The sequence below is a fragment of the Felis catus genome, chromosome A2 (assembly GCF_018350175.1).
Source record: "Felis catus isolate Fca126 chromosome A2, F.catus_Fca126_mat1.0, whole genome shotgun sequence".
Lineage (NCBI taxonomy): Eukaryota > Metazoa > Chordata > Mammalia > Carnivora > Felidae > Felis > Felis catus.
This window is the reverse complement of record NC_058369.1, coordinates 61,155,429-61,169,325: the sequence shown is the minus strand read 5'-3', so window position 1 is coordinate 61,169,325 and position 13,897 is coordinate 61,155,429. Positions and strand designations below refer to the sequence as shown.

At 52.3% G+C, this 13,897-nt stretch overlaps 1 protein-coding gene across 13 annotated transcripts in view; it reads left to right on the top strand.

Moving 5' to 3' along the window:
- The window catches only part of URGCP (upregulator of cell proliferation), a 58,071-nt gene that overhangs the window by 29,304 nt on the left and 14,870 nt on the right, over positions 1-13,897 (top strand). The window contains exons 1-3 of one of the 13 annotated variants that reach the window (XM_045052073.1): positions 322-420; positions 11,347-11,464; positions 13,692-13,718. The exons of 1 other annotated variant lie outside the window; for it this stretch is intronic. Coding sequence is in view for 5 of the 12 variants with exons in the window: in XM_023250102.2 (XP_023105870.1) it covers positions 11,322-11,464; positions 13,692-13,718 (170 nt within the window). In the remaining 7 variants the exon portion in view is untranslated. Of the gene's footprint in view, positions 1-190; positions 421-4,392; positions 4,916-8,247; positions 13,719-13,897 lie in introns of those variants that run through there. 11 more of the 13 variants (XM_045052072.1, XM_023250102.2, XM_045052074.1 and 8 more) reach the window with 11 other exon arrangements.

The following is a 13,897-nucleotide window of genomic DNA, read 5'->3' as shown; positions in this document are numbered from 1 at the left end:
CCAAGCGCCCTGGGCTCCCTCCCCACCACCACCCCGGGCCCCCTCCCCGCCGCCCCGGGACCGCTCCCCGAGCGCCCCCCATCGCCCCGGACTCCCTCCCCGCCGCCCTGGGCTCCCTCCCGAGCGCCCCACCACCACCCCGGGCCCCCTTCCCGCCGCCCCGGGACAGCTCCCCGAGCGCCCCCCATCGCCCCGGACCCCCTCCCCGAGCGCCCTGGGATACCTTCCCGAGCGCCCCACCACCATCCCGGACCCGTCCCCGAGCGGCCCGGGCCCCCTCCCCGCACCCCTGCCGTCCGGAGCGGCCCGGGCGGGCGGCCGTGGCCGGCGCGAGGCCCCTCCCCGGCGGAGGCGCTCGGCGCGGAGGAAGCGGAGGCGGCGGCAGCGCCGAGACCTCGCCGCGCTGATGGCGTCGCCCGGGTGAGTGAGGCGCTCAGGCCGCGCCGGGGAGGGGTCTGCGGGCCGCGGGGTGGGGGCGTCCGGGTGCAGGTGCGGGCGCGGGCCGCCTTCACTGCCCCTGGCCCGCAGCCCCCAGTCCGGACCCCCGCCCGCCGGGCCCCGCGGGCCTCCAGCAGACCTTGGGCGGGCGCGGCCGGGCGGGGGGGGGGGGGGGGAGGGCGCAGGGGCGCGGGTCGGGGGCGGCCGGGCTGGGGACTGGGAGCAGGGCGGGGGCGCGGCCCGGAATCCGGGAGCCGCTGGGCCCCGAGGGCCCGGAGCCCGGTCGGCCGGCGCCCCCGCCCTGCCCTGCGCAGCTGTTTTCCACTTGCTCTCCGGGAGCGGATGCCGGGCCCTCCCCCCACCCCGCGGGGCGCAGCCCGAGGGTCCCCGAGGGTCCCCGTAGGGGGGGGGGGTCCCTGGGGGTAGGGGAGGCCTCTGCCCGGCCGGCTGGGGCTTCGGGTCGGGACTCGGGTCAGGCCAGGGCCGCGGGCCCCATAGGGTGGCAGCCCCTGTTCTGACATCACCGCTTTCCACCGCCTGGGTGCTAAAATGTTCTTTCTTGAGGAAAAGATGGTGACACACAGAGTTTGTAATTTTTGAAAAAATTCTTTACTTGTGAAATAAAACCTCAGCAATGAACTGTAATTAGTTTTTGCTTCCATAATATAAGTGGTCATGAAAGCTGGGAATGACAGTTAATCCAATACCTCAGTTCACAGAGGAGGAAAATTAGCCTCAAGGTCATTGCTTTAGTTGGTAAAATTCTTTTTTTGACTACTGTCTACATTCAGAGGGTCTTAGACCTGGTGGCTGTGGTAGCAGCTCCAGTGGGGTAGAGACGGTGGGTGTCAGGCCTCTTACAGGTGGGGCCTGGCTCTGTCCTCAGCCTCCATGGAGCAGGGGGTTTGTGATAACCAAGTGGTGGATCTTTTCCATCTACCTGCAGGCTTTCTAGGTCTGGGGAGCTCTGGTCATAAAGTGCCCAGGACTCTTGAGTTCATAAGTAGAATAAACACTGGCCCATCCCTCAGAAGGCCAGACTGATTCCAGAGGGTTCAAGGTCCCACCATGTTCTGGCCCCTCTTGTTGGGAGCAGGCGAGGCAGGGTGATGTCTGAGCCTGTGGTGCGGCTGCTGTCTGGTCTTCCAAACGTGATGGCCCATTTGGTGTCCCAGCACACTCCTTTTAGACCTGGGTCAGAGGTGGAGTTTATGGTGGCCTGGTAAGCCCTCTCAGAGCCAGCAGGCTCTACCTAAGTGGTGTCCCTGTAGCAGGTGGCATTAGTTTAGATTTGATATTATACCATAGCGGGTGTCCCCTTGAGTCTGCAGTTAGTACTAAACTGTAGTTTTCTGACATGTACTCGTTGCAGAGCTGAGGTCACAAAACTTTAATTTTGCTTTATTTTATTTTGTAGAGAGAACTGTCACTCATTGTGGCATATACGCATTTGGGGACAGTCGTACTTCCAGATATAACTCCTGGGTGTCTACTCTGCAGGTTTCACTGGTAGGGCAGAGTCCAGCCAGGAAGACCTGACTTCCTGGGAGTTTCTCGCCTGTCTCAGTCAGCTGACCAGCAGACGTCCAGCCTGCTGGACTCAGTACTGTGGAAACTAGTCCAGGGCATCAGGGCAGGGATGGGTAGGGATCTGTGATTTCTCCTGAGCTGTTCATGGAGGCACCTCTGAATCCCATCTTCTCTCCTAAGTGAATCTCTGCAAGAGAGCTGGGAGAGAAGGAAGAGACCCTTACTGATGGGCTGGGCATTTTGCAGAAGGAAATGGTGAGAAAGCGGGCATCACAGGGAAGGATACATCTGAGGTGACCCCCAGCCCCATGAGTTTAGAGCTATGCAGAGACCAGGGTGCCTGGCCAGACTGTAGGCCTGGCCTCGTTTGTGGGCTCACTGCCCACTGCTCACTGAGGGGGAGTCCATGTGACAGCAGCGTGGTGGGGCCGGAACACACGGAGCTCCTCACCCTGCTGCCGTCAGCTCCATCCTGCCGGCCTTCACTCCTTGCTGCCCCATGGCTAGTCTTCTGTGCTCTGCCTGTGCCTTTGCTGTCAGGACTCCCGGGGGCCGGGGAGTCTGTAGTCCATTTCTGCTAATCCCAATGTGTTCTCTGCCAGATTGTGGCGTTTCTGTGGTGGTTTTTTTTTTTTTTTTTAATTTTTTTAAGTTTATTTTTGAGAGAGAAAGAGAACATGACTGGGGGAGGGGCAGAGAGAGAGGGAGACAGAGATTCCCAAGCAGGCTCCACCCTGTCAGCACAGAGCCCAACACGGGGCTCGATCCCACAAACTGTGAGATTGTGACCTGAGCTGTTGTGGAGAGTCAGATGCTTAACCGATTGAGCCACCCAGGTGCCCCTATTTCTGTGGTTTTAAATGTTGTCTAAATCAGAAGTTCTTAACCTGGGGTCCATGATTCATTGGTGGGCTTTCAGCGTTCCTGTGCAGTGTCGGGGGTCAGCGAGTATGTTGGTGGGACCAAGGTCTGTAGCCTTTGTTGTCCACAGCCCATCTTGAAGGGGCTCTTACCTCAGGAGCCTTACAGCCACTCATCTACACTCACTTGGAGGGACAGCAAACCTGGATTACATGGGCTAAATATATTTACATTTGATTGTTAATGGCATATAATTTAAAAAACAAAAAAAGTATAAAACAAAATCAAAATCAAATGTAATCCAAATTTCCATAAACTACCACTTTTAAATTTTTGGTGTATTTTTTTTTTTAATGCTTATTTATTTTTGACAGAGAGACACAGAGCATGAGTGGGGGAGGGGCAGAGAGAGAGGGAGACACAGAATCTGAAGCAAGCTCTAGGCTCCAAGCTGTCAGCACAGAGCCGGACGTTGGGCTTGAACTCACAGACTGCGAGATCATGACCTGAGCCAAAGTCGGATGCTTAACTGACTGAGCCACCCAGGCGCCCCAAGAATCTTCTTTTTTTTTTTTTTAATTTTTTAAATATTTATTTTTTGAGAGAGAGAGAGAGAGACACACACACAGAGTGTGAGTGGGGGAGGGGCAGAAAGAGAGAGAGGGAGACACAGAATCTGAAGCAAGCTCTAGGCTCCGAGCTGTCAGCACAGAGCCCGACGTGGAGCTCGAACTCACAGACTGTGAGATCATGGCCTGTACCGACTGAGCCACCCAGGCGTCCCTGGTGTATTTTTAATTAGGCTGTTCTTATCAGAGAGACAGACTTCCAGATATGCCTGAAGTGTCGTTCCCTGCCCCCCACCCCCTGCCCCTGTGTCTTAACTAGGCAACTATTCTGACATTTTCCTGTGCATTTACACATTATGTTTGTTCTTTGCTCTGTCCCCCCCGCCCCATTTTTTTATTGTGGGAAAATATACATAAGACAGTTTGCTTTTCAGAGCCTGTATTTGTTCTGTTTTTACTTAAATGCTTTCATGCTATTCTGCAGTTTGCTGTCCTCAGCCAACATGTCAGAACCAGGATCAGATCTACCTAAATCTTGACATTTATATCATATCATGTGACATGGTCATGTTACATAGGGAGGTTTCCAGTTTTCTCTGTAAGGTGATGCCACACATCACGTCTCCCCTGGACATGCACATACCTTTTTCTAGAGTAGGTTCAAAGAACTGGGTGTTGTGGTCAGGGGGCCTGAAACTACTGAAGTGTCCTCACAAGGGGTCACACCACCTTCCCTCTCTGCACCTCCTAACACACGACATCAGACTTTAAAAGTTTTGCTTGTCTGATGGAATTACTGAGTTAAGAAGTAGGAAGCTGGGGCGCCTGGGGGACTCAGTCAGTTAGGTGTCCGACTTCAGCTCAGGTCGTGATCTCACAGTTCATGATGTCGAGCCCCACGTTGGCTCAGAGCCTGGAGCCTGCTTCAGATTCCGTGTCTCCCGCTTTCTCTGCCCCTCCCCTGCTCATGCTCGCTCTCTCTCTCTCTCTCTCTCTCTCTCTCAAAAATAAATAATAAAATCATTAAAAAAAGTAAAAAAAAAAAAAAGAACTAGGAAGCTAATGGCATATTCACTCACTGGGTCTTTAAAGATAGAAACTTCCTACCTGACTGCTTGTGTTCCCTCAGAAATAGTCCCAGTGGCTTTGATCCCATTGTTGACATTGGGTTCTAGCCATGTACACCCCGTAAGTGAGATGTAACACAGTGAGGCCTGTCCCCGAACAGAAGAGCAAGAGGTGAGCAAGTCTGCTGGGGTAGGTGCCCCCCCATCATGCACCACACATTTAAAAGTATCTGAGACTTTATTTTAACTGTTTATCATTCCTATCCAGGAAGATCCTCTCCTAACACCATCATTTTGTGGGGAAGGAAAGGATCTGGGGCTTCGCCTTCTGGGACCGGTTCAGCTTTCCTGCCAGAGCCTGGCCTGGTCCAGATGGGCTCTTCACACCAGGGGGGAGGAGAGGACCCACAAACGCACTGTGGGGTGGAGACACTGAGGAACTCAGGCAAGGTGTGTGTCTGCTCCAGGAGAAGTCTGTGAGGAGCTCTTTGCCCGCTCAGTGGCTGCTGTCGTTCCTGGGGAAGGGATGCGGTCTTACCAGCGGGCTGCAGACTTTGCCACCTCCTCCCCCTGCCATTCCCCAAGGAGCCACACCAGCCCTCAGGGTGTCCCCCACTGGAGAAGAAGGGAGGGCGACGAGGGGCGTTGTAGGCAAAGCGTCCCTGGCTGTGCAGAGTAGCTCAGCAAAGCTCACCTAGCCGTGGTGGGGGGCCAGCGCTTGATCGGGCAGGGTGGCCGTGCTGCCGGCCTCTGTCCAGCTTAGGGAAGGGCATCCTACCCAGGACCACGAGTGTCAGGGGCTTTCCAGTCAGGGAGTGTTCTTTTTTAAAAAAAAAATTTTAAGTTTATTTCTTTATTTTGAGAAAGAGCATGAGCAGGGGAGGGATAGAAAGAGAAGCCCAGGCAGGCTCCACACTGGCAGAACCTGACACAGGGCTCTATCCCACGAATTGAGAGATCACAACCTGAGCCAAAATCAAGAGTCGGACGCTTAACCGACTGAGCCACCCAGGCACCCCATTAGCTGCCTTATTTCTCACAACAAGTAATGCACACACGGTACACATCTCAAAAGGTGTGAAAGGACTTTTGTGGAAACGCAGGCATGGTGCCCAGGTCCCACCCAGGAGGCATCCTTACCCCCCGACTCCAGGGCACAGCCGGGCTCTGGGTCCTCCTTGTTTTGTTTTAAACCTGACATGCATTTTGGAGATGTCCTGTCTCACTTTTCTCTTTGGAGTCTTGGCTTTTTCTTGTGGATTTGTAGCTTTTTGTACATGGAGAAAACCAGCCTTTTGCCATTTGTGTTACAAAGTCTTCTGTTGTCGTTTGCCTTGTGACTTTTTGAAGCCTTCCGGGCTCTGATTTTTAAGTCTTTAATATTTCCTTTGAGTGCACTTTTTGTTTCCTTTTCCAATTTAAATCTTAGGTCCAGTTGATACTTTGGTGAAGGGAGTGGCCAGGGTTTGCCGTTACCTTTTCCATGTTGTTTTTAGCCCCCAGACACTGTGAGCTCCCAGGGTCAGGGACCAGATTCCCTGTGGGTTTGGGGCCTGCCCCTCGGCCTCCTGCCACCCAGCAGCCTGTCTGCTCATGAGCCGGGCCTGCAGCCTTCATTTCTGGTGGCTGGTCCTGTGTCCTACTCTCCGGCAGGTTTTGTCTCTTTCATTGCTGTTCTTTTTCAGAATTTTCCTGATATTGTACAAATATTTCTCCATAGAATCAGCTTATCTGTTTTTCAGCCTAGATGCACAGACAGGTTAACTCAGGGAGCATTGACTTAGAAAATCACGTTAAGCCTTCCTTTCTCAAATAGGATACACCTCTTCATTTGTTCAAGTCTTTTATGGTCTTTGGGATCTGAAAGTTCTCATATAGATGCTGCCTGTTTGCTGTGTGGATTCTTCACCCCTCTCATTGACGTTGTAAATGTACGTTTCTAACCTGCTGTCTACAGGGCGTTGGCCGTGGGTTTTGATTCTTTTATTTGCAAGTAGATCTGGAAAACTGTCGCCCCAGTGAGAGAATTTGGGAAGCTGGGGACGCACAAATAGTTTCTTTACATGGGTCTCTTGAGATGCGGGCAGCTGTCAGTCCGGCTGTCTGCTGCCTGCACTGTCTGTCTCACACGTTCTGCCTCGTCTGCTGAACCCTTCACAGAGACTTTGAGCCCAGCCCTGTGTCAGTGTCTCTGGTGCTGCCACCACCTAGGTATGACCTTTGTCACTGGACAGGCGTGCCACCTACACTCAGCACTTCCCCCCTCCCTCCTCCCCTGGAATAAAAGTGGATCTTGTCTGTGGCCTGAAGAGCTCAGCCTCACCTGTCCTGCTGCCTCCTTCTGCTCACCCTGCCCTCCCGCTCATCCTGGGCCCCCTGCCCTGCCTGAGCTCTCCTGTGCCCCCACCCCCCCCAACTCCGGGAGTCCCCACCCCCTTTTACCCACAGCAGCCCCAGCCCAGGCCTCAGGGCATCTTCCAGTGTGCCTTCTACTTAAAAGTTATTACTTGTCCATCTCCCCCAGCTGAGAGCGAGGATGTCTGTGTCCTTCACAGAATGATCCGAAACTCCTAGGGAAGTCCCTGGCAGGGAGTAAATGTGAGGGTAAGTCCAGGAGAACATTGACTGCCTTATATGAACTTGCTTCCCACATGTAAACCTCCCCAGACCCTCACAGCACCCTGATGAGCTGTGTGGGGTGGGGACGGCTAGCCTTGGCTCAGAGGTCAGCCCGTGTGTCTTGTGGGGTGTGACACGGCTCCTGTGTGAGCTCTCGGAGGACTCAGAGTCACTTCCTCTCGCTCAGTGAACCCAGGACACAGCCTCGTTGCACGCAGCCCCGTTCCTGCTCCACTTGGGGGTGCGATGATTATGGCCCCGGGAGGGGGGCTGCTGAGGGGGTGTGCTGTGATATCCCACATCCGCTTGTGTCCCCGCCCCCAGGCGCTGCCACAGACCCAGCTCCTCTGTTTTCTCAGCCAGTCATGCCCCTGCACATGATGAGAGTTGAACACTTCAATGTGGGTGGTCCCTGTGGAGCTGGGATGGCCTCTCCTGTGGCTTGCATGTTGTTAGAGGTTGAATCGTGTCACCTCCAAAACGTGTGTTGAGGTCTAACCCCTCATAGCTGTGAATGTGGCCATTTTTTGGAAATAGGCTCCTGGCAGCTGTGATTAGTTAAAATGAGGTCATGCTGGGCTCGGTGGGCCGTCCTCCAATGACTGGTGTCCTTGCAAGTAGCAGAGAAGGGACGCACTGGGGAGAACGCCGCATCCAGCCGTCAGGAGCCACACTCGTGCTCTCTGAACTCTGTTGGGGATGCTGTCACATGGGCCACAAAGAAGAGAGAAGCGTATTCTGCCACCATTCTGGACACCAGGAGTCTGGGATGAGGGTGTGGGCCCGGTTGGTGCCTCCCTGTTCCCTGGCTTTTGGTGGCTGCTGGTGATCTGTGGATTGTAGACACAGCACTGCGGTCTCTGCCTCCCCTGCCCACGTTTTGCTCGCTGTGGACCAACCACACTTTCCTAATAAGAGGACCCACCCTACCCAGTATGATCTGGTCTTAATTTAACTAATTATATCTGCAAAGACCCTATTTCTAAATAATACCATATTCAGTACTGGGGTTAGGGCTTGAACATACCTTTTTGGGGGACACATTTCTTTTTTTATTAAAAAAATTTTTTTAACGTTTATTTATTATTGAGAGACAGACACAGAGCATGAGCAGGGGAGGGGCAGAGAGAGAGGGAGACATAGAATCCAAAGCAGGCTCCAGGCTCCAAGCTGTCAGCACAGAGCCCGACATGGGGCTCGAACTCACCAACCATGAGATCATGGCCTGAGCCGAAGCCGGTCGCTTAACCAACTGAGCCACCCAGGTGCCCCTTGGGGGGGACACATTTCAACCCTAAACACACACCAGTTTGGTTTATAAAGGTTTATTACTAATTTAGTGAGGCTTCCTAGGCAGAACAACTGGCTTCGAAGTTTATTTTGTTTCGGGGGTGGTAATGGGAGGAGGGTGCCCCACCCCTCCTCCAGGGCAGAGGAGGAAGTCCCTAGGCTTACTTGTCAGCTGGCCCAGGTGTGGGGCAGGAGGGCGACTGGAGGGTCTTACAAGTTGTCAGCATGAAACAGCAAAAATTGAGCACATTCTTTATTATCCAAAGCAATTGATAATAGGCTGCTGGCTGCATTACAGTAAGCAAATACACCTGTATTTCTCTCATATCCTGCTTGGGATGGTTTTCTGTGCCATCTTGCTTTATTGTCACCACCTGGTGAAGGAGTGGGGTTTGTTGCTAGGAATTAGCCCTGCTCACCAGGTTTAGACCATTTATTCTGGGCATTGAAGACCGCTGCCCGAGAAGTGTGCAGCTCTGACGGGGTGCACTGGTCTCCGTTGTCAGAGGTGGGTCAGCGTGCATGAACACCCTGGTCTCCAGAATCAGACTCTCCAGATGTAGAAAACCTCTGCAGGTAAATCTTCTGGGCAGTTGGAAAAAGAAGAAGGACAAGGAAAGTATGGCGTGCCCCATCACCTAGGAGACACGGCCAGGGAGTTGTCAGGGCCCTCATTTTTCCTGCTGGACTCAAAGGAAGCCGTCGAAGGGTGCAGACCACAGTGTCTGCTCACTGACTTAGCAAGGAAGTACCGCTAGATGCACTGGGCCCTCAGGGCGGCGGTCAGATCACCCCTTGTCCCTGTGGGGAGACGCCCCAGGTCTGGTCAGCATGGAGGCCAGGAGCCCACGCCCACCATGGGCCTCTGCACAGGACCTGAGCTGGCTTCCATGTTTGGCTTTGCACTCTGGCCCGTAATGGGGAGGTGACCCTAGCCTCACAGAATGTCGTCCTCTGGAAGCCGGAGCTAGAATGAGCTTGTAGCAGTGGAATCAGACTAACGGGGGGGAGGGGATTGGTTCATCTGTTGAGTAATTTTCAAAAGAGCAAAGGCATTTTCTTGGTACTCTTCCATATTTTATATTCCCCCTATTTTGGGAAGCAGAAAAAGATAGTGATGATGTTAGTAATTTCCCACACCTGCTCTGCAGAAAGCCTCCTGGGCTGCATGTGCCTGAGGCCGAGCCGGGTACTCAGGGTTTTGTAATTATTAGTTGTAGTTTTAAGTTACCTAAAATCTACCTGAGTCTTAAAAGTGATGAGCCCTGGGGGAGCCAGAGGACTGAGGTTTGGGTCCAGCCGTGTTTGCTGGTGTGGGGGCCGTGGGCAGGCCTCTGTGCTGTTTCCACCTCACAGGACGTTTTGGGTATGGCGTTGCTGTGCTCATGGTGCCGGAAGCAACAGACTTGTGTCGCATGGTCCTGGAGGCTGGGTGCCCTGACTGCAGTGTGGTCATGGTTGGTTTCTCCTGAGGCCTCTCTCCCTGGCTTGTGGATGGCCACCTTCTCGCCGTGGCCTCATGTGGCCTTTTCTGTGAAGCTGCAGACAGAGAGCCAGCTCTCCACAAGCTCCAGGCTTAGGACCTCGTTTAACTGCAATTGCCACCAAAACGGAATTCTTGATCTAATTGTAATGTTGTGGGGGGCTGGGGAGGGGTTCTGTCCACACCAGCAAACAATTCTGAGACACCTGCAGGGTGTCTGAAATTGAGCTCATCGCTGACCCTGTCTGCCTGGAGACAGCGAGCATCTCCCACAGGTTCAGGGTCTTGTCATGCAAGACCACCCCTCCCTCCAACCCCCACCCCCAGCCCCACTTCCACGCTGCAGGCCCGGGCCGCTGCCGTGCTTGTGACATGGGCTACAGCTTGGGGCTCCCATGAACACCTCCTGCCTAGGATGCCAGCAGTGAGAATCCAGGCTGCCTCCTATGCTTCTGGCTGACTAGGGGTGAGTCCGGTTCCCATGACCCTTCTTTGGGGTCAGTTAATTGCTGCAGTGACTCACAGAACTCAGGGAAACGTGTTACTTACTAGATTACCCATTTGTTACAAAAGGAGTGATTCGGGAATAGCCAGAAGAGGATCTGCACCAGCCAGGTGTGTGGGGAGGGGCACGGAGTCTCCCTGCCCTCTCAGATCTCGTGCTCACCAACCTGGAGGCCCTCACAACCCCGTCCTGTCGGGGTTTTCTGGAGGCTTCATTACACAGGCATGAGTGATGAACTCATTGACCACTGGTGATTGATCCAACCTCCAGCCCCTCCTGTCCACGAACTTAAAGTTGCAATCCTGTAACCACGTGGTTAGGTCCCCAGGCCACCTGCCCCCATCCTCAGGTGCTTTCCCAAACTCACTCGTTAACATTCTAAGAGGCACCTTTACACCTCACAAAGAAAATCCCAAGGGTTTTTAGGAGCTGTGTGCCAGGAATGGAGACGAACCAAATAAATTCTTTTAAATCACAGTATCACACTCTGCACAGACCTCGTCTCCAAATGTAGTCGCACGGGGGTGACAGCTTCAACAAAGGACTTTGAACACAATTGAGACTGTGAAAGCGTTGAAAGTAGATCGAAAGGTAAAAAGTGCCAGGCGGAGCCAAGCTTCTGATCCCCTGCCAGGCTGGGCCCTGTGTTCCGTTCACAATACAGATGTGCAGTTTGTGGACAGGAATACAGGACAGAATCCCTGTGATAATATCACTTTTGTTGCCTGCTTTCTTGTGTTGGAAGGAAAGGGTTGAGGTTCAGCTCTTGTCCCAGGAGCCCGTGTGTGGGTGGGAGGAGCCCCCGACTGTAAACACCTGTCCTTTGGTCCTCCCCTCTCCCAGCCTGGACCTCAGGCGCGTGTGTGCGGCCAGGCTATGCCTGCTTCTACTCTGGGAGCCAGTTTATACCCGTCCTGTTGTCTATTTTTAAGGTTACTTTTTTTCTTACTACAAAAGCAATGAAAACTCTCATTTTTTTATCAGCATCGGGGGCGGAGCTTAGCAGTCTGTGCTGTACAGTTGTGTTTCCAGGACTCTCCTCACAGCAGGCAGAGGATGAGACGCCCAGAGACCCGGCGTGGAGTCTCCTTCCGGACTGCGGGTGTGACTTGTTTGCTGGGGAATTAGTGGGGGCTGGATGGTCTGAGGGTCCCTTACATGGAGTTGAGTGTCCCCATGCTCCTGGAAGACACAGCAGTCTGGTCTCTCTGGGGCACCTGCACATCTTATTCTGGCCCAGACCCCTCTCATTGCATCATTTTTAAGTTCTTTTGGTTTTATTAATACATGCTTCTTTCACTTAAAGAATGTAAATAGAACAAAATAAACTTTGACATTTTTTATTAAAATAACTTGTACCTAGAGATAAATGATAAAAGTGAAAGGCCCTTTATCCAGAGTTTGCTGTTTTTAATATTTTAGCTCACTTACCATTTTCATTTCTCATGCTCCGGCTCTCGCTGCATGTGTGTTTATGTACACACATGAGTACACTCATGCGTAATCTTTCTTACGCACTAGAGAGTCAGCTACATGCAGCATCCTGTTTTCTCACCAGATCCTTCGGGGTTTCCTGAGAGCAGAGATACTCTCTTACAGCTGTGGTTCAGTCATCAACATCCATGCTTTCAACACGCATAGTGCCCACATTTCAATTCTGTCAGTTGACCCCAAAGACTCTCCCTCCGGTTCAGGATCTAGTGTGGGGTCAGGTCCTGCATTTTGTTTTCACATCTCTCCAGCACCCTGAATCTGGAACATTTCCTCCACCTTTGTTTTGTCCTTTGTGACTTTGGGATAACATAGTCCTCCCCTCCAGGTGACTTTCTGTTTTGGATTTGCCCCCACAATTAGACCAGGACTTTTCATTCTTAGCCGGAACACTGCCCGGTGACGTGTTCTTTCTCAGGGTGCGATGGCTGGGGCACACAGTGGCCATCTGTCATGTTGTCACTGATTTGATCACCCAGTCAGGTATTGCCCAAGTGTGCATCGTTATAATTACTAGGTTTTTTTTTTCTCCCTGACCCCTAAGAAGCAGTCTGTGGGGAGACATTTTGAGAGAAACAGAGAGAGAGAGAGCGCACACACGAGAGAGAAATAGCACGTGTGCACTCGAGGGAGGGGCAGAGAGCAAGGGAGAGAGAGAGAATCCCAAGCAGGCTCTGAGCTGTCAGCCCAGAGCCCAAAATGGGTCTCAGACTCACAAACCCTGAGATCATGACCTGAGCCGAAGTTGGACACTCACCGACTGAGCCCCCCAGGTGCCCCTGGCCTGAACCAGTCTTCATTGAGATTGAGATGGTTGCAGAATGATACTACTCCAGCTGCAGCACTTGACTCATCGGATAGTTGTGAGCAAGAGCCCTCCTCCCTCCCCCAGTTTGTTTATATATACCTACACGGACTCATTCAGTCCTGCTTTTCAATGGTTTTTCATTAGTTACTGTATTTATTATGCTCACACTCAGATTGTCCCAGACTTGGCCATAGGAGCCTCTTCAAGCTGGCACCTATGTTCTGTGACCTACCCTAGCATTTTTTTGAGCACTTACTTGTTTTCTGAAGATGCTCAGACTTCTCTTGTTCTTTCCCGGCCATCCCTCCAAGGAGACCTGTTGTCTCTTAGTGTGGAATGGCACAGAAGGGGGTTGGTGCGCTCACTGTCTCCATAGAGTATCTTTGGCCCTTTTGGTGGACGGAGCTAGGAGAGAGAATGCGTACAGATGCAAACGCGTACCCACACGCTCGCATGTAGAAATCGTGCCGTCGCGCTGGCCTCACTGGTTCCTGTGCGCCCCTGGGAGTTCTTGTTCTAGCTTCTTCTTTCCATATTTGTGTGTCCCTTCTTCACCAGTGGAACCCCTGGCTCCTGACAAAATCGGCACATTTACTCAATTTTATAATATGTTTAAAATAGTTCATTCTTAAACGGACTGCACTTACCAAACCTACTTAAAAGAATTCAGGACCACCCCTGTCTGCCCACACTGTTACTCTTGATGAATATCCTTCTAGATCTCCTTATGTACACCTGTAGGGAAATACACAAATACAATTTTATTGAAACGTCATACTACACATATTGTTCTGTAACTTGACTTTTCCTCCTGCTAATGAATATATCATTCATGTTATTCTGTAACATCGTCCAACGTCTCTGTGTCCACAAGGTGTGATCCATACAGTATTTTCTAATGAGTACAGAATAAGACTGTACCATACTTCTCTGTAATCGGACTTTGATTTTAAAAGGCATCCAGTTTTTCACTATTGTATGTAAAGCTGACATCAACATCTTTGTAACTAAATCTTAATTATTTCCTTAGGCTAGAAGTGGAATTACTGGTCAAAGGGTATGTATATTTTTCTGTCTTTTTGAATGACGATGTGTGCTCTGGCCTGCGGTTGCAGAGAGGGCTGGTTTTTCTCGACCAGGTCTTCTCTGTGGTGGCTGCACGTTGGAATCACCGAGGGAGCTCTTTGAAACAGTGCTGCCCGGGCCCAGCCCCCAGGTCTGGTTTCCACGAGCTGG